Genomic DNA, 21,006 nt, shown 5'->3' on the forward strand with positions numbered 1-21,006 from the left:
GGGGGCATATACATGCCAAATAGTCGAATTTATCGATTTATTTTAAAATTTTCATGACATATTGAAATGCGTTTAGTGTTCAAAGACAGTTTAAACATAGTTTTACAAACTTGAAAAGCTTTATTATACAATTAGTAACTTGAAAAGATTGAGAGTAGAAAAAAGGAAGTAGAGGCTGAGAACATACAGTTCAAAACAGGTCGTGCATCAAAGTTTAAGCAAGTCACAGTGAAGGCAGCAGAAATAAAATGTATATATATAGCATAAAAATATTTAAATCACATTCATGTATACATGTTTTAATGATTTTTAATATAAAACCCTGGGAGAATATTCATGTAATGAGTATTTTGCAAATAGATATTGTTTAAATTGAACCTGATCAAAGCATGAACATTACAAAATATGTACATATATGAATCTGCCCTCGCTCAAACGGTAGCACCGTCAACATATTAGTCAATGACGCGGTAATGCCTGTGCGACATTGTATCACAGTAGTTCTGAAGAAACGATGTCACATCAACAATCAAAGGCATCTATGGCAGGAATGTTGGAAAGATTGGGAGTCCAAGCGATGCTATTATCATGAAATGGGTATGGATATGTTTTTCCACGAATCGTTCGTCTTCTAATGGAGCCCGCGCCCGGAGGCCTCTATATCACCATCACACTGACTGATAAATATAACGCATCGGTACCCTCGTATAAATCAACTAAGATTTACCTATTTTTATTAGAAAACGGATTACCTATTGGTTTCAAAATATTCCCAAAATCGATGTACTGTAAACTAATAATCTACAGAACAGAGTTCGCCGCGATCACGTCCCAAGGGACCCTACTAAACGCGCCTCTAATTTGAAGAGTGCCGTAATGGAAAGTTATGCGCTGCAAAGAGCGACAACTCGAATAGTTCTATGTTACTTCCGATTTCGAAAGCTGCAAGCAGCATTTCGAAAGCACGTTTTCAATTTTCCCTCCGACGTTTTGTAACCAACACGACAAGAGCGACAATAAAAACATTCTGAAAACTCAACACCCACGTGGTACAAAATAAAACAATAGAAACTACCCACTACCCATAATAAATATTTTTTTAACAGTCCAACCACGGACCAAATAAAATCTGAAAAAATACGACCACTCACACAAAAAAATATCAGTTGCCGCCCGACCCCCCCATTTGATCATTTCTGGAACAGCCCTAATCGTCTATGCGGTGAGCAGTGCACTCGTGTCATCACTACAACCCGACCTCAATATGACAATAAATTATTGTAGATAGGATATTCTGATAAAAATGACCAACGGAAGACTTGATAAAACATAAACTCCGATTTTTTTGATAAATGAATAACAAGAAATTCATAGTTGGAATTCAATTTAATCACACCTATAAGTGAACAGGACTCGTGGCACATGTCTATCTTTTCATCACAATGCGATGTCCGACCTCTAAAGCATTTGTTTGACTCTGAGTTTCTTAAAAAATCATAAAAGAAAAATCCGGATAGAAACGATTGTTGAAATCCGTCGTTCCTGTAAGCGTTTGTATGATTCTGAGGGCAAGTTTAATAAAAGCAAATAGCTCATCCTCGTATAAAACGGATATGATACGATCATGGTTTGTAAATCACCACTATCTAAGATTTTCGAGTGTCCACTATTTTTACTCGCTATTTTTCAATTGTACTCGCATTTTGCGAGTATTTCGAGCCCTGTTATACATGTGTGATACTCAGGTTACTGTTAATGCCCATGGTCCTCTTGTTAATTTGAAGTTTGAATTTCAATGGAGTACATGATTAGCAGTGGGGTTGGTCAAGGTTTTGTTTTCTGAGAAAATGTTTCAGATCAAAGTGAATTGATCACCATGGTGATATTCAAATAAATGTTACCACTTGATGTTTTTAGGTTCACACTGGACTCCCATGAGGTCCTGCATTACTGAGGAAAGAAAGGTGATGTTAAAAAGGTAATGGTTCCTATATACACATACATCTACACAGAATTGTGTCTGTGTATTTTGATGTCAATGAAACTGTTTTCTGTCTGTCTGTCTGCAACTCATTGTTACCTTGAAATAACGGATTATGCAGTAGATTACATCATTTTCACTTTGAGAAATAATTGAATAAGTGAACTTATTTTTAGCTCACCTGAGCTATTCTGATCACTTATTGTCTGTCGGTCGGTCTGTCCGTAAACGTTTCCCATTTTCATCTTCTTTTCCAGAACCACTGGACCAATTTCAATAAAACTTGGTACAAATCATTCATGGATGAAGGGGATTTAAGTTTATTCAAATGAAGGGCCATGTATAACCTTTAAAAAATGCAAAATAGGGTGGTGTTATTTAAAAATTTCCTTCTCAAGATCCACTGAGCCAGGAAAGTTCAAATTGATATTGCTGCTTTCTGACATCATGTAGATTTAAGTTTGTTAAAATCATGCCCCCCCCCCCCCCCCCCCCTACCACTCCACCGCACCCGGGTATAGGTTGGGTCCACAATAGGGTCAAAGTTTTACATGGGAATATTTGGGGAAAATCTTTAAAAATCTTCTGACCTTTTCCTTATTTCTTAAGGATTAATGGGACAAAATTCAAATTTACATGAAAGCTTTCAGACATGGTAGATTCAATTTTTTTAGGGGGGTGGGGGGGCACGATAGGGGATCAAAGTTTTATGTACGAGTGAAAAAGGGACACTCTTTAAAAAGCTTCTTTTCAAAATCCCTAGGGCCAGAAAAGTGGAAATTTACATGACAGCTTCTTTACATAGAGTAGGTCCAAGTTTGTGCAATTCATAGGCTCCAGGGGTAGGGTGAGGCCAAAATAGGGCATCAAAGTTTTACATGCTGTTAGATACAGAGCTGCCAACCCTCACGATTTTGGTGTAAGGCTTACGATTTTAGGACCGAAAATGCGTCTTGCGATTTCACTATATATCTTTCGATTTTCGCCTATTTCACATTTCGAAAGTTTTAGAGCTGTCTGTCATTAGTTTTTACTTTTATAATAAACAAGCCATAGTCATTACTACGTTTGTTTGCATAGTCTATATATATATATACAGAATCTCGATCATTTTAATGCTTTGAAATAAACATTATGGCAGCTGCTACTAAACGTAAGACATGTGTTGATGGAAATAACAGCAGTACTCCCCCAAAGAAGAGCCAAAAATTCAAAGAAAACAAGTACTCTGTAAACATCTATTCGTTTCAAAGTCAGAAAGGGGGAGTTTGTATGATAAGCGTACAATCTGTTTGATAAACTTCAACATTTCTCACGACGGGGAAAATGACATTAAAACACTTGCCAGAATAACTGACACAGTAACTGTAAAATTACATAATATACTAATGTAACAATATTTTTTATACGTCAAGGTTTAGAAAGTAAAATCAATAAAAGATGTATTTAATCTTTTGCATTTGTAAAATGCATAACAATTAGTATACAGTCTAAATTCATTAAATTTGGATTTGAAGTATGCCTAAAATTGCTCAGGTTACATATTTATTCATAAAAGATCTCCAGCAGAAGGGAGCCCAAGCTGCCCCCTGACCCCCGCCTTATTATTTTCTATTTCATAATGTTGGCAGCTCTGTAGATGGAAAAATCTTTAGAAATATTTCTTGAACTATTTAAGCTAGGGCTTTCATACTTTAGTATATAGATACTATAGATAGGGGGGGGGGGGGGTCAAAAAATTTTCATCGGAATAAACATTGATTAAAATATCTTTTAAAAATTCCAACACCTGAAAAGCGGTAGGGCCAAGGTGACTCAGGTGAGAGATGTGGTCCATGGGCCTCTTGTTTTACCAATCAGCTGGTCAGACTGCTAAAAAAAATAACAAAAGAATACAAATGTTAACGAGGGTCGATCCTCATGTGACTTATCAATATTAATGGTTGAAATTAGGAAAAAATGTATTTATTTCCACTCAATATACATGTATTCAAATTTATTTAATAATCAAAGAAAATGTTCATGCTGCCACCGTTTTAAAGATGTCAGATACTAAAACAGAAATATATGTTAACACAAGAAAATCACACTTTTTTGTTATACAGAATAATCAAAATAGATAAAAACTTGTGAAAATGACAAATTTTAAATGTCAACAGTTTAAAAAACAAACTGCTAATTAATAAATATGTAAAAATTAATTGTGGATAATGGGGAAACCTTGTATAATAGGCATGCAGTAAAAGAAATACCAGGATAGGAGTTACTGCCCTTGACAATAGTTTTAGCTCGCATGAGATCAAAGCTCAAGTGAGTTTTTCTGATTGCCAAGTGAGCTTTTCTGATCACCTGAATCCCGTGGTGATCCAGGTTAGAATAGGTCCTTGGCACCCACTTGCTTGTCGTAAGAGGCGACTAAATAGGGAAGCCCTTCGGATAAGACCACAAAAACTGAGGTCTCGTGTCACAGCAAATGTGACACAATAAAGATCCCTCCCTGCTCAAAGACCATTAGCGCCAAGCATAGGCCTAAAATTTTGCAGCCCTTCACCAGCAGTGGTGACATCTTTATATGAGTGAAATATTTTCGAGAGGAACGTTAAACAATATTCAATCAATTAATCTGATCACCTGTAGTCCATTGTCTGTTTGTCCGTCTGTTTGTAAAAGTTTTACATTTTCCACTTCTTCTCCAGAACCACAGGACCAATTATAACCAAACTTGGCCAAAAGTATCCTTGGTTGAAGGACTTTCAACTTTGGTCAATTGAAGGGTCTCGCCCAATTCAAATCGGAGATAATCACATAAATGCAAAAATAGGATGGGGGTCACTTAAAAATCTTCTTCTCAAATACCACGGGGCCAGAAGAGCTGCAATTTACATGAAAGCTTCATGACATAGTACAGATTAAAGTTTGATAAAATCATGGCTACTGGTGGTAGGATGGGGCCATAATAGGGGATCAAAGTTTTACATACAAATATATAGGTAAAATCTTTGAAAATCTTCTCCAGAACCACTAGGATAGAAAAGTACAGATTTACATGACATCTTCCTGACATAGTGCAGATTCAGGTTTGTTAAAATGATGGCTCCCCGGGGGTAGGATGGGACCACAATAGGGTATCAAAATTTTGCATACAAATATATAGGGATAATCTTTAAAGATTTTCTCAATAACCACTTGGCCAGAAAAGCTGAGATTTACGTGAAAGCTTCCTGACATAGTGCAGATTCAAGGTTAACAAAACCATGGGCCTGGGGGTAGGATGGGACCACAATAGGGGATCAAAGTTTTACACATAAATATAACTTAAGGGGAAATCTTTAAAAATCTTCTTCTCAAGAACTACTGGGCCAGAAAAGTGGAAATTTACATGAAAGCTTCCTGACATAATGCAGATTTATGTTTGTTAAAATCATGCCACCCCCCACCCACCCACCCACCCAGCAGTAGGATGGGGCCACAATAGGGTTAAAATATTTCAGTGCTCCAAGTTGTGAGTAAAACGGTCGCATTTGCGACTAGAAAATCGATTTTGCGACTATAGATTATAATTAAGTCGCATTTTGGTGAGTGGAAAAAAATTGGGCATCCTGTAAAAAATTTTGTAATCGGGATCGGAAGTTTGAATAAATATTTTTCAGTCTCGGTCAGAACAGCATTTGAAAGCAATCAAGATGGTGGTAAAATGAGGGTTAAAACACTTTGAATTTATCAGTAGTAAAAAGTAGAAGCCTCGGCCTAGTACATGCAACGAAGAAATTCAAGAATCACACGGAGAAAGTTCTGCATTTAAAGGTGACGTAGATGTGTCTAAAGGAAACTGCAAAAGTAAACGAAGAACCCCAGTCCTAATGGCTGAAGGAATTTTCATGGTTGATATACAGATATTGCAAAATGTTTTGCAGAATTTGTGAGGCCAATTAGCCAGCAACGTCCACCATTTCTGGACATCCATTGTCAGATTTCACCACGACCAGGTGTACATCTTTCAAATGTGGCAGTGTGACAATTCACGGTAACAGTGAGAGACACGTCTTTGTCTGTGACTGCATTATTAACAGTAAGTCGAGCGGGGCAACTAGCTGTTGCTGTTGATTTTCACAGACAATTACAAACTCGGGATATAGTGTTCTTATTGATCATTGTTGATGCTGGTACTTATTGTTCAGCAAAAGATCCAACAAAAGTATAAGCTCTTAATCGCATAAGCATTGAAGACCCACTTATTGAGGACTTTAAAGCAAACCTTTGTGTGGAACGCTGGGTTTTCTTCCCCAGAAGCGTACTGTAAAATATACAGGATGGCCCAATGCAATACAACTTTTGCCAGAGTAAATACTTGACTTGTTTGCATCCAGCATGTTTCACAGCACATTTCTATTCAGTTTAAGAATAAAACAAAACGCATACATGGGTGTAGATTTTTTTCTTGAAAGATATTCAAATTAAAATAAAAACTTGTAGGTCTTATTTACAAAATCTTTTACCATGGCAAGTAGAAATTTTGAACATGGCGACTAGAAATTTGAAAATGGCGACCAGAAATATTTCTAGGTCATCATTTTGCGACCTGATAGCAAATGTGACTTGGAGCACTGGATTTGTATACAAATATATAGGAAAATTATCTTTTTAAAAATACTTTTTAAGAACCAATAGGACAAACAAGTTTACATTTACATGAAAACTTCCTGACATAGTGCAAATTCAAGTTTGTAAAATCCATGGTCTCCGGGGGTAAGATGGGGCCACAGTAGGGGATCAAAGTTTTACATACAAATATATAGGGGAATTCTTCTGCAGAATCACTGGGCCATAAAAGTTTACATTTACATGAAAGCTTTCTGACAAAGTGCAGATTCACGTTTGTAAAATTCATGGCCCCCGGGAGTAGGTTGGGGCCTCATTAAGGATTTAAATTTTACATGTGAATATATAGGAAAAAGCTTTAAATATGAGCCAAGGTGACTCAGGTGAGCGATGTGGCTCATGGGCTTCTTGTTTTAGATTATAAATTATTGTTTATCTATGGAAAATATCACTTTTTCAGTATCAATAGTTTACCAATTTTTGTGCAAAGTTTAATTTGATAAAGGTTTTGCAAAAACCCATGATATCACATGAGGATCGATCAACTTTAAATAATCTGTGTTAATCTACCCGAGTCAATGTACACCGGGTCATTACTTACTGTAAACGTATTATATTTGGCGTGCACGACATTTGGCGGAAATTGTTTTTTCAACAAGTTAGCGTAAATTTGATTTAGCGCATTCCTGAATTACTTTAAACATCTAGATTTACGGATGGCATTTAGCGATGTACTTGATTTAGCGGAAGCTGCGTTCCGCCAAAGTCGCTAAATAGAATACACAGCCAAATGTAATACATTTACAGTATCCTATCTGTGTTAATCTACCCGAGTCAATGTACACCGGGGCATTACTTATCCTATCTGTGTAATCTACCCGAGTCAATGTACACCGGGTCATTACGTATCTTATCTGTGTTAATCTACCCAAGTCAATGTACACCGGGTCATTACTTATCCTATCCATACTCTTACGATCAGTGAAATGAAAATATCAGTTATATATATAATGGTCATTGCGTCTAACATTAAAAGATGTGAAGAAATTGTGCACCTTGAGATTTTATGTGCATATCGATAATTTAGAGATACACTTCAAAAACTATAAATTTCACAATGAAACCAGGAAAGTTGATGTGTATTATTAAGGTCAAGGTCATTAATGAAGATCACAGTCAAATTTGCAAATATTGAACGTAGCCATACTTGGGGGCATAGAGTTTCAAAAACACATTAAACTTGTTGTTCTTGTGGGGAAAAAATAATTCTATGATTTAATTCAGTTTTTTCTACTCCTTGAGTTAAAAATTCATATGAAAATATTTTATTCAAAGCTTGTCTGTCAAACACATTTAACTTGTTCTTCTTGTAAAAAGAAAATGCTGTATTTAACTTCTCAATGTTTCAACTCCTTTGTAACTTTTTCATATTTCTTCCTTCAGCATCAGTTTTGACCACACAGAGTATCCTTAAGTAGGGGGACTCAACATTAATCAAAATCTGACTTCCTGTTTTGACGGAGGATTGGACCATCAACAAGTTACTGTATAGGTTTGTATATTATGTTGTAGATTTCTTAGCAGTCAAGAAGACTTACAATTATACATTTATTGACTGGGTCTGAGAACAACATCTGTTTTGTTTGATTCAAGAATGGAATATGATGTGTTGTCTGAAGCTGTAGGCAACATATTGTTCAAAGATCAAACTAAACTGCTGTTGTCCAAAGGGCATTTTAAGTCACCTGAGTCCTCAAGTGACCTATTGTTGAAGATCTGCGTCCATCGTCGTGCGTTAGCAATTGCGTAGTTTTTAACTTATGAATAAATTCCATTCCAATTCTTTTCAAATTAAAACTGATAGAAATTGACCAATTTTGACAAATTTTCTCCTCTACAACTGCACAACTGTAATGAAATCTAAATGCACAGTAATGTAAAGCAGGAAGGCCTGTACCAAAATTGTACATTTCTTGAGTAAAGTTTTTGACTCCAGGTTGGGGCTCTACTTGGCATATAATGTTTATGTGTAAGGCATTTAAATAGCACATCTTAAGGTTACTGATACTACATTGAAACTAAATATTAAAGTATTAAGAAGGAGCCCTTTACCCAAATTGTAAATTTCATGATCTCAGGGATATGGGTTTTAGTTCCATATGTCGATTATGGGATTGCGTTTAATTTTGCTGATGCTGTATAAAAACTAAATGCAAATTTAGAAAAAGCAAAAAGGGATGTACCAAACTTGTGAATTTCACAACCCCCGGGTTCTGACTCATAGCCGGGTCCCAATCAGTCATGTAATGTTAAATGTAACATGTAAAGGCTTCCGTCATTATTAGTACTTACAGGGACATTTGTGTATTAAGAACACATCATGTTTTACACTGCTGCTGAGTATTAGAATTGAGCTTAGATATGCAGAATAGGAAAAACACATAGATATCATATCTCTAGGTCAAAGGTCAACAAGAGTCCTGCTACTTCAAACATACGAATAATTAGGTCCGACTGTAGATTAGATATCTATGATAACAACAAAGTACTAGTAACAAATGAAATCATTTTACAGATTATACAATCATCTTAAGACATTTAGTGTATACAGTTGTCTAGGGACAGGTCTTGGATCATTGTTGTCCCACTATCAGTGTTCTAAGCTGATCAGTCACATCTCTGTATCAGCAAGGTGACTCAGGTGAGCGTTGTGGACCATGAGCATGGAACTACATGTGTTTGATTAGGCCGAAAGTAATCATTGCTTTGTTTCCACTAATACAACCGACTCTAAATTATAACCCTATCCTAGAATTTTTTTTTAATGTTTTCTAAAAAATTATTATTTAAAAAAAATGGAAATGACCCAGGTCATTATATAGTTTAGAATATGACTTATAATATGAAAGCATATTCAACAACTATATCTATAATGAAAAATGAGCCCCTTGTTTTCAGTATGTCAATAGATCTGCTAATTGAATGGAAATTGTAATCAGAATTCAGAACATCTTCTTGTCTTGGATTTAAATGTAACAAACATAATTCATTTACTACCAAGTTACTCTAATTTTGACTTGAATATTAGTGGAAACACAACCATTTATATTTTTGGCCTTAGCATTCAAGAAATGTACATGTGAAAAAACAGGTCAATTGCAATCAGTGTGTGAAATATGTAGATCACTTGAATGTGTGAAATAAATGTATATTGTGAATAGGTTGATATTTACATGTCAGTTTAATTATTGTAGATTGTGTTCCTAAAGAACCAGACCCTCCACATCATGGACACACTGGGACTCAGCACTCAGCTAAAAGTACGACAATGTTCTCAATGTCAGGGGGACACTGAGTTTTACTGTAACACATGTAAACGTGATCTGTGTTTACAGTGTAAAGAGAAACATGTCATTGATCTACATACCAAACACCATGATGTTGTGATTTACCGTGAGAAGTTTAACTACATCCCCAGACAAGAGATCTGTGTCAGACATCCAGACAGGTTCTATGAAATGTTCTGTCAGTCGTGTGAACTTTCTGTCTGTTTCCGATGTTTAGAGCACCGAAAACACCAAATACTGGACATTAGAACAGCCTATCAAACAAAGCGACAACAACACCGAGAAATCATTGACACCATCAGAAGTGAGACTCTCTATAACTGTCGTGTTCTCCTGGCAGGAATCCAAACTGATATCCAAACTTGTCCCCCACAAATCTGTCACCGTCAATCACAGATGTCAACAAAAGCCCAGAGACTGAAGGATCTGATTGACACTGCGGTATGTGATGTTAAAACAAGATACCGAGGTTTATTGATTGATAGAATACAACAACAGAAGAGAAAAATGAACAGACACCTCACCCACATACAGAACTATGAAGACAGATATGAACAATCAGCAAACAGAGCGGTACAATTCCTCTTGTTTATAAAGACCAGTCGTGTCCCCCAGATAAAGGACACCCCTAATCTTCCACAACACCTGCTGCTGTCCCTGACTGAGGGATTCAACATGGAGGATGTCAGTCAGTTATTGAGGGGAATCCCAGAAATCCAAATGACAACAGGAAAACGACAAGTAGGAATAGACGAGTGTGTGAAACTGATGTCCACACCTGTATTACACACGTCTGTCTGTGTGACAGGTGTTAGTTGTGTGTTACACATATCTCGTGTGATGTCAGACCGGGTCTGGGTCTCTGATTATACCAATCTTATCTTGACAGACACAACAGGAGACACTATACACCGTGTGACAGATATAACACCATGGTATAGAGGACTACACACAGTGAACAGTTCTGGTGAACTGATTTATATAGACAGTAAACATAACATCAACAAACTGTCTGTGAACAATCACACAGTCACCACACAGATAGAGTATACATCACCATGGTCACCACGGTGTGTGTACTGCTCCCCGTCCACTGGAGATCTGATGGTCGGGATGTGTAACTATAATACAGAGACAGGCAAGGTAACCCGGTACAACAGTAGTGGTCAACACATCCTGACCATACAACACGACAACAAACGTCACACGATGTATAGTTATCCTTATTATATCACAGAGAACACTAACGGTGATATTATTGTGTCTGACGTGTCACGTGATGCTGTAGTGGTGACAGAGCGCGGGGGGAGACATCGATTCTCCTACACAGGACCTCCATCAGGATCATCACTATATGCACTAGGAATCTGTACAGACGCGCTGTCACACATCCTGGTGTGTGATGTTAACACCCACACAGTACAGATGATTGACAAGGACGGTCACTTCCTGTCTCTGTTACTGACACAACAACACGGGATAAACCAACCACACAGCCTGAACTATGATGATAAAACTCACCTTCTCTGGGTCGGATCACACGACACCAACACAGTGTCTGTATATAGATATCTACAGAGGAGGTACTCTCTGACTGGTAAGTACTAGTAGTACTGTAGTTTATTGTACTATATCAGTCAGTATAAATAACATCAAATTCTACACAGGAATCCATTATAAATTATTGTTATGCTATGACATTGTTATGATAGTGATGTTTTAAAAAATGTACAGTGTAGGTTATGATTAGAGGTCATATCTAATTTTAATTACACTGTGGCTATAATTAGAGGTGTTGATTAGTTTTAATTACAAGGTGGGCTATAATCATAATAATTAGAACTAGTGATTAATTTTAATTACAATATGGGTTATATCTAGGGGAGGAGTTAATTTTTCATTACAAGTTGGTTATAATTATAGGTAATGTTTAGTTTTCATTACAGCACGTATAATGTGTGTTGTAATTAGAGATAGTGATTAATTGTAATTACAATGTGAGTTATAATTAGAGGTAGAGATTTATTCTAATTATGTTCCCCAAACAAAGTTTGGGAACATATTGGTTTTACTCTGTTTCTTATTATTATTATTATTATTATTATTCTTTCTTTATTCTTGTCACCCTTTTTTGTCCACGAGTGTTCTCAGAAACTACTGAAGGGATCAAGACGAAACCTGTTTAGGATGATAGAATACTCTTTGTAGATGTGCGGAACGAACGTCATTTTGTCTGAAAATGCATGCATCTGCATGCACGTGTATTGGAATTTTTGTTTACAAATTTTGGAATGCGTCTAACTTTTTTATTTTTCAATGAAATCGTTTGATATTTATATTGCAGCTATAACTTGAGACCTTTAACCGTTTGGCATCGTTAAAATTTCAATTCTGCACGCGCATGCACGTGTGCTTCAATTTGATTGGATAATACAAAACCATTTATAACTTTAATGTAAATTAAGACAATTTGATGATATTTACAGGATAGATAAAGATTATAAATATCTACAGATCTATGTTAAAAAAATTGAAAACGCGCATGTGCACGCACGCGCATTGACATTTGAACGTTCAATTTTTTCAATGACCATAACTTTTTTGTTTTTTGTCAAAATCTTTTCAAACTTGTCTTGTATATGTATCTTGATATTCTTAACAAAAGTGTACAGTCATAATTACCATCCGGCACGTGCATGCACGTGTGCTAAATTCTGATTGGACGATTTTCAAATCGCCATAACTTTCTTATACATGATGGAAACAATATGAAATTTATACTGTAAGTATATCTATCAAATGTCTATTGAATGACATCAACATTGATGCTGAGTCATACTCACGTGCCCGTGTATGCACGTGCATATCTTTTCTTTCATTTTTCGGGTACTAAAATGGTTATAGCTATTGAATTAAAAACTGAAATGAATTTAAATTTACCCTGAGGATCTATGATATGAATGTCTATGAAATGGTGTCAACAAATTTTCCATTATCAAAATCGTGTGTGCGTGAATGCGCGTGCATTGTAATTTTTGACGTCTAAATTTAAGTATTGGTCTATAACATTTTGAGATTGCAATGAATAGGTTTGAAAATTAGGTTGCAGGTATGTTTTGGGCCTCTCAATTCATTAATAGTCTCAAAATCACTTCCCTGCACGCGCATGCACCTGCGCTTAATTCTGATAGGACGATTTTGAAATCCCAATAACTTTCTTATGAGTGGAGCAATCCATACCAAATTCATATAGTAAGTATATTGTGCAAATGTCTATGGAATAGCATCAACAAAATTGCTGTGTGGTACTCACTCGCACGTGTATGCACGTGCATTGATTTCGGTCTTTGTAGTTTTGAGTTGCCATTAATTTCTCGTTTTTCATTGAACAGTTGTGAAACTTCTCTTGTACTCATATAGTAAGACTTGTAATGTTACGAGATGGTCGAATTATTTATATGCACGTGCATGCACGTACGTGCACGTGCAAAAAACTCTCAGATCTTTATAACTAATTTGAACTAGTATGAAATGGACTGAACGTTATAAGATAATTATATATTCACATGCTACACAGTTTGCAATAGTCAAAACAACTTGTACTGAAATAAATGTCACCACTTACTAAATGGGGGAATGTTTGGGGAACATCTGTAACGGTCCCCGTTACAATAAGTACTAGTTACAATGTGAGTTATAATTAGAGCTAGGGATTAATTCTGATTACAATGTGAGTTATCATTAGAGCTAGGAATTTTAATTACAAATGGGTTATAATTAGAGGAGGAGTTATGTTTCTATTGCAATGTGGGTTATGATTAGAGGTAATATTTAATTTTGACTACAATGTTGGATTTAATTACAACTAGTGATTAATTTTAATTACAACATGGGCTATAATTAGACGAGGAGTTAGGTTGTTATTAAAATGTGGGTGACAAGGTTAGTGTGTAGGTTTAATGTTGTGGGTTATAATTAGATTAAGTGATTAATTTTAATTACAATGAGGGCAATGATTAGATGAGGAGTAATGGTTTTATTATTTTGGGTTGGGATTCAATAGGTGTTCAATGGGGAGATTTTATTAACAGCATTCTGTTACAATTATTATCTTGTTGAGATTTGTAGAACATTGATCATTGCCAGTTTAAAACTTGACATGTTTATAATCTATTTCTTCTACTTAACTATCCTACTTTGTAAATATCAGTGATATTGACACAGCTTTGGTTTGTGGGATGTTGTATGTTTCTGTGATGGTGTGATGTTGTATGTTTCTGTAGCAGGTGTGGACAAAATCTACATTGTGTACTGGTTTGACACTGAGTATGTACATTACACCAGTCTCTGTGTGGAATAGCTGTCATGAACTTAAGGGTCTGTATCAAAAGTCAAGGTCTGAGAAAAACAAAACAATTAACACCCCACCCCCTTGAAACTAAATAAATGATGAATGTTGATCTGCTTTGTTTTTAAAATTAAAGTTCTGATAACACTCTGAGTTGAGTCATGTAAATTAGGCAGAAACAAATACAAATGTAGTTAGAATGGAATTATTTCAATAAGAGATCGACACTCCATGTTTATTAAATGAAATTAATGAATTACAACTGATTTTATATATATCATATATGTGACATTTATCGTAATTTCATTAAGTTACCTCAGGTGACCTATTGCAATTGGTCAGTATGCATTGTCGGCCGCTATTTGTGAACAACTGAACATTTTAATTTCAACTTTTTGATATAAAGTTCTACCATTTGAATTATTTTTATGCCCCCCCCCCCTTTCAAAGAAGGGAGGCATATTGCTTTGTACCTGTTGGTCAGTAATGTTGTCTGCTCAATATCTTGAGAACCATTCACTTGATCGTATTGACATTTCTTATGTAGGTTGGTTATGAAGAAAAACGTACCTTTATTGTGTTCAGGTCAGAAGGTCAAGGGTCAATTTACACTGGACATAAAAATATACTTTCTGCTTAATATCTTGAGAATCCTTTGCTTGACAGACATCAAACTTGGTACACTGGTACATATTTAGGAGAAGATGACCCCTAATGATCTTGAGGTAATATAGTCAAAAGTCAAGGGTCAAACTGGACAAAGGAATATACTGTCCACTCAATATTTTTAGAACCCTTTGTTTGACAGACATCAAACTTGGTACACTAGTACATCTTCAGGAGAATATTACCCTTATTGATTTTGAGGTCATCTGGTCAAAGGTCAAGGGTTAAACTGGACATAGTAATCTATTGTCTCCTATATTTTAAGAATTATTTGCTTGTTTGACATCAAACTTGGTATACTGGTACAGCATAAGGAGTAGATGACCGCTGTTGATTTTAGGTCACATGGTCGAACCATTCCTAACATTGGAAGATATTGTCTGCACAATATTTCGAATTGGTAATACTACTGTCAAATGAGCCTTTCTGATCGCCTGTTGTCAGTCATCTGTCCGACTGTCTCTAAACTTTTTACACTTTCTACTTCTTTTCCGGAACCACTTGGCCAAAAGCATCCTTAGGTGAAGGGCTTTCAAGTTTGTTCAAATGAAGGGCCATGTTTGTTTCAAACAGGGGGGGGGGGGGGGTAATCACAAAAATAGGGTTGGGTCATTTAAAAATCTTCTTCTCAAGAACCACTGGGCCAGAAGAGCTGAAATTTACAAGAAAGCTTCCTGACATAGTGCAGATTCAAGTTTGTCAAAATCATGGCCCCTGGGGGTTGGATAGGGCTACAATATGGAGTCAAAGTTTTCGATAGAAATATATATATAGGGAAAATCTTGAAAAAATCTTCTCAAGAACCGCTGAGTCAGAAAAACTGAAATTTACATGGCCCCTGGGGGTTGGATGGGGTACAGAGGGGGGGGGGTGTCAAATTTTGCATACAAATGTATAGGGAAAATCTTTAAAAATCATCTTCTCAAAATTTACTGGCCCGGGAAAGTGGAAATTTACATGAAAGCTTTCTAAGATAATGCAGATTGTAGTTTGTAAAAATAATGGCCCCCGGGGGTAGGATGGGGCCACAATGGGGATCAAAGTTTTACATAGAAATATATAGGGAAATCTCTACAAATCTACTTCTAAAAATCATCTGTACTAAGAAAATGGAAATTTACATGAAAGCTTTCTAACATAGTGCAAATTGAAGTTTGTTAAAAGCATGGCCCTCGAGAATGGGATGGGGCCACAACAGGGTGTCAAAGTTTTACATACAAATATATAGGGAAAATCTTCTACTGGGTTAGGAAAGTTGAACTTTACTTGACAGCTTCCTGACATAGTGCAGATTCCAGTTTGTTAAAATCTTGCCCTCTGGGCAATACTGGATCAATTTTTAAATTCAAGTATAAAGGTAAAATCATTAAAAATCTTCTAAAAAATCATTGGGCCAGAAAAGTTGACTTTCACATGAAAACTTCCTGACATAATCCAGATTCAATTTTGAAAGAAATCATCGCTCCCGGTAGTAGGTTGGGGTCACAATAGGGATCAAAGTTTTACATGCGAATATATAGGAAACTCAGGTGAGCGATGTGGCCCATGGGCCTCTTGTTAATTTTAGCACCATTTGGGGCATATATGTTTTACAAACATCTATTGTCTCGTGTAGTTTTAAGCATCTTTGGGACAAGGGGACATGTATTGTAAATTTTAGGAACTCTGCACTTCTAGGGCTATAGGGGTTAAATAAAATTTAAGAAACTACCACATATTGACCCCTATGCAAAACCCTTCTCAACAACTGCACATTTGCGCATGACACAATTAATGTCGCGCGTATATAGAACTAATGTTTCTATGTGTGGTAGACTAGGCCCACTTCTAGAGAATTAACTTGCTTCAAACTTCTCCATACACTAAACAAAATGCTTCAATGTCTACATCTGATCTTAATTGATTGATCACTCTACTTGTTCTATTAAAACTTCAGATAATCCAGACAGAGACGAGCGGATCACGGAAGCTTCAAGTGATGAGGGGGTTCAGGAATCAGGATCGTGATAATGAAGATGAATAAGAAATGTCTGGGTAATTACATTAAGATAATAGAGATCTGTCTGAAGGAAAGGACTAGGTCCAATAAGTGCTATTTCTGGCCCTGAAAATCAAGCATAATTTGTTTTCACTGATATCTAGTAATTTTCAAATTGAAATAGTCAGAACCTAACACTAGAATTGCATATCTTGTTTAACATTTTGCATAATTAAGTTTTCCTCAACATGTTCATTTAGCTCACCTTAGCCGAAGGCTCGTGAGCTTTCCTGATCAAAATTTGTCTGCTGTCTGTCAGTGGTGTAGGTGTCAGCATACTCTATTTACATTTTCAACTTCTCCAGAACAACTGGGCCAATTTCAACCAAACTTTGGATAAATCATCCTTGGGTGAAAGTCTTTCAAGTTTCTTCAAATGAGAGTCCATGTCTCCTTCAAAGGGGAGATAATTACAAAAATGCAAAAATAGGGTGGATCATTTAAAAAATATTGAACTACAGGACCAGGGGAACTGAAATTTCCATGAAATCATCCTGACGTAGTACAGATTTAAGTTTGTAAAAATCATATGCCATGCCCCCATCCCACCTGGAGTGGGATAGAGCCACAATAGGGGATCAAAATTTTTCCTACAAATGTATAGGGAAAACCTTTTAAAACTTTCTTCACAAGACCCACTTGCCCTGGAAAGTAGAAATTTACATGAAAGCATCATGACTTGGTGCAGAATTAAGTTTGTCAAAATCCTGGCCCAAGGGGTAGGATGGGGACGCAATGAGGGATTGAAGTTTCACATACTAATATATAGATAAAATCTTTAAAAATCTTCTCAAAAACCAGTGGTCCAAAGAACTTTACATTTAAATGGAAGCTTCCTGACATAATCCAGATTAAAGTTCATTAAAATCATGGCCCCTGGTGGTAGGATGTGACCACAATAGTAGATCAAAGTTTTACATACAAATATGTAGGTGAAATCTCTGAAAATAGTATGAACCATTGGGCTAGGAAACCTGAAATTTACATGAACACTTCCTGACCTAGTGCAGATTCAGGTTTGTTCAAATGATGCCCCCCCCCCCCCCCCCCCCCCCCCCCCCGTATGTTTGAGGCACAATAGGGACCAAAGTTTTACATGCAAATATATTGGAAAGGTGACTCTGGTGAGCGATGTGGCCCATGGGAGAGGATGCTTCTTTCTTTAAACAAAACAGATATATGGTAATTTGTCCATGTTTTGTAGATGTCAGCATGAATGGGGAGATTGCTGTGACTTAACAGGGCATTTCATCACCACATCATCTTCCACCCTCCACCTGAGATATTTATGATAACAGGTCATCAACACCTCGTCACCACATCATCTTCCACCCTCCACCTGAGACAGTGATGTTAACAGGCCACCAACACCTCACCACCACATCATCTTTCACTCTCCAATTGTGTCCCCAGATAGAATCCCTGATAAACCTTAAAATAAAGCAATCTATCATTAACTGAAAAGAGAAAAGCTTTGTACTTTGACATTGCAATATAGTACAGGCAGGCAGCAGCTTTCTGTTTGGAATTTAATTTTAAGTTGAGTGAATCCTTTTGAGGACGTGGATCAGATTCCACAAACGTAATTGTCTTTGGTGTCTGTTGATGAGAACAAGGAAAACATTGACCCCAGTGTGCAATACATGTGTTGTGAAAACAGTTTTATGTTTGTATCAGAATTTGTCTAGACAGTTGGTTTTATGTGTGCAACATGCTTGTCATGAAAAAAATATATATTTGTATCGGAAATTTTGTATATTACTTCATTTCGTTTGATATTTGTAGCTGAAATTTTGTATATTAAGTTTTATGTGTAGTTTGATGTTAGTAAACCTATGTTTTAAATATTACTACATTTAGCTAGAAGATTGCATCAGGAGTTTTGAATATTACTACAATTAGTTTGATGATTGTATCAGAAATTTTGTATATTACTAGATTTAGTTCAATGTTTACATCAGAAGTTTTGATAAACTTAGATCTCCAGTTTCATGTATATCTGTTATTGACATTGCATTGTTTAAAGAATGTTGCACCAGAATATAATATTTTCACATAAAAATCAGATTTGTTTGATGTTATTTTGTCACTGCTGGCAGAAACATAATGCGTCTCTGCTATCAAACCCTGTATATATTATTGTAAAGAGTCTTTAACAAATACTTTAAGTGTTAGATGTGGTTGTTAATTTGTAAAGACATTTTGACCGGAAAGTATCATAAACGCAACCATACTTTTCCATTAAGAATACTTTATAATAATGACCATAAAATCTTTCAAGTAAAGATATTGTTCTATGGTCTTTATATAGTTCTACAACAGATTTACAATGATAGCGTTTGGGGTAATGAAACCAAATGTTTATTTTACGAAAGGCCAAAACAAATTAATAACTAGTTTCTCATTTTGATAAGGCAGACAGGTATTTTATATTTTGAACTCCGTTTACCTGATCAAGATATAGGGCTCACGGCGGGTGTGACCGGTCAACAGGGGATGCTTACTCCTCCTGGCACCTGATCCCACCTCTGGTGTGTCCAGGGGTCCGTGTTTGCCCAACTATCTATTTTGTATTGCTTATAGGAGTTATGAGATTGATCACTGTTCGTTATTTTCACCTTGCATGAGCCCATCTTCAATTGATTTTTAGCTCACCTGGGCTGAAACCTAAAGTGAGCTATTCTGATCGCCTATTGTCAGTCGTCTGTCTGTAAACTTTTTACATTTTCGACTTCTTCTCCAGAACCACTGGGTCAATTTAAACAAAACTTGGCCAAAAGCATCCTTAGGTGGTTTTCAAGTTTGTTCAAATGAAGAGCCATATCTCTTTCAAAGGGGAGATAATTGCAAAAAAGGGTGAGGTCATTTAAAAAGCTTCTCAAGTAACACTGGGCCAGAAAAGCTGAAATTTACATGAAAGCTTCCTGACATAGTGCAGATTCAAGTTTGTTCAAATCATGCCCACCGGGGGTTGAATGGGGCCACAATAGGGGATCAAAATTTTACATACAAATATATAGGAAATTTTTAAAAAGTTTTCAAGAACCACTGAGCCAGAAAAGCTGAGATTTACATGAAAGCTTCCTGACATAATGCACATTCAAGTTTGTTAAAATCATGACATGTTTTACTTCAATTGTTAAGGCATTCTTTAGAGACTGAATTTAACTAGGGTTACTCCGTTTACCTGATCAAGATATGAATCACAGCGGATGTAACCGGGTATCAAGGGATGCTTATCCCTCCCTGGTACCTTGTCCTCTGATCTTTCAAGGGTCTTTCTTTTTTACCATATACTCTCAATTTTGTATAAGATACATTCAGACCATAAATAGAGAGACCCGGCCGTCAGACCATAAACTGAGAATAGTCTTAAGCTTATATTTCGAATCCAGCTAACCTATGAAATGTAAAACTTATACGGTACCAATGTTGATGCACCAGATGCGCATTTCGACAAATAATGTCTCTTCGGTGATGCTCAACCGACATTTTTGAAATCCCAAATAACAATAAACTTCTAAGGGGTCATCCATAATTGTCAACCATTTTCCAAAGTGTGCAAAAAGCACACTTTTCGAGACCCACCCCCCTCAAAAAGTGTACATCAACCATTTTCAAATTCCCAACAAGAAGATCGACAATCAAGTTTATGAGCAATTTAGTTCAAACAATGAGTTCTTTAATATTGGTACCCCTATTTCATGTTATATATAAATGATATAATGTTTTATAAATGTGCAAATCTTGTGTACGTAATAGATTTTTGTTTTTATAGAAAAAAAATAAAGATGTCTCTGTTGTATCTAGTCGTTTTTTCAAGATGAAACTCCGCGGATACGAAATAAATCCTGAAAAGAAAAAAGAGCGTACGGTAAAATTGTCGATTTTTTACCCCCCCCCCCCCTCCCCCAGCGTGCTTTTTGCACACTTTGGAAAATGGTTGACAATTATGGATGACCCCTAAGAGCTCTTTTAGGTAAAACAATAAACTTGTAAGAGCTATTTTAGGTAAAACAATAAATTT

At 36.2% G+C, this 21,006-nt stretch overlaps 1 protein-coding gene across 7 annotated transcripts in view; it reads left to right on the plus strand.

The window, feature by feature from the left end:
- LOC125667154 (uncharacterized) overlaps positions 1 to 19,044 on the plus strand; it is a 48,627-nt gene extending 29,583 nt beyond the window's left edge. For 5 of the 7 annotated variants that reach the window (XM_056147872.1, XM_056147868.1, XM_056147871.1 and 2 more), the window contains 6 exons: positions 1,918 to 1,978; positions 5,896 to 6,050; positions 8,024 to 8,132; positions 9,835 to 11,524; positions 16,878 to 16,975; positions 18,184 to 19,044. In XM_056147872.1, coding sequence (XP_056003847.1) covers positions 9,868 to 11,524; positions 16,878 to 16,948 — 1,728 coding nt within the window. In that variant the 5' untranslated portion in view covers positions 1,918 to 1,978; positions 5,896 to 6,050; positions 8,024 to 8,132; positions 9,835 to 9,867 and the 3' untranslated portion in view covers positions 16,949 to 16,975; positions 18,184 to 19,044. The remainder of the gene's footprint in view (positions 1 to 1,917; positions 1,979 to 5,895; positions 6,051 to 8,023; positions 8,133 to 9,834; positions 11,525 to 16,877; positions 16,976 to 18,183) is intronic. The other 2 variants (XM_056147869.1, XM_056147870.1) reach the window with 1 other exon arrangement.
- Positions 19,045 to 21,006: the final 1,962 nt, after the last annotated feature.

Source organism: Ostrea edulis, chromosome 8 (assembly GCF_947568905.1).
Source record: "Ostrea edulis chromosome 8, xbOstEdul1.1, whole genome shotgun sequence".
Taxonomy (NCBI): domain Eukaryota; kingdom Metazoa; phylum Mollusca; class Bivalvia; order Ostreida; family Ostreidae; genus Ostrea; species Ostrea edulis.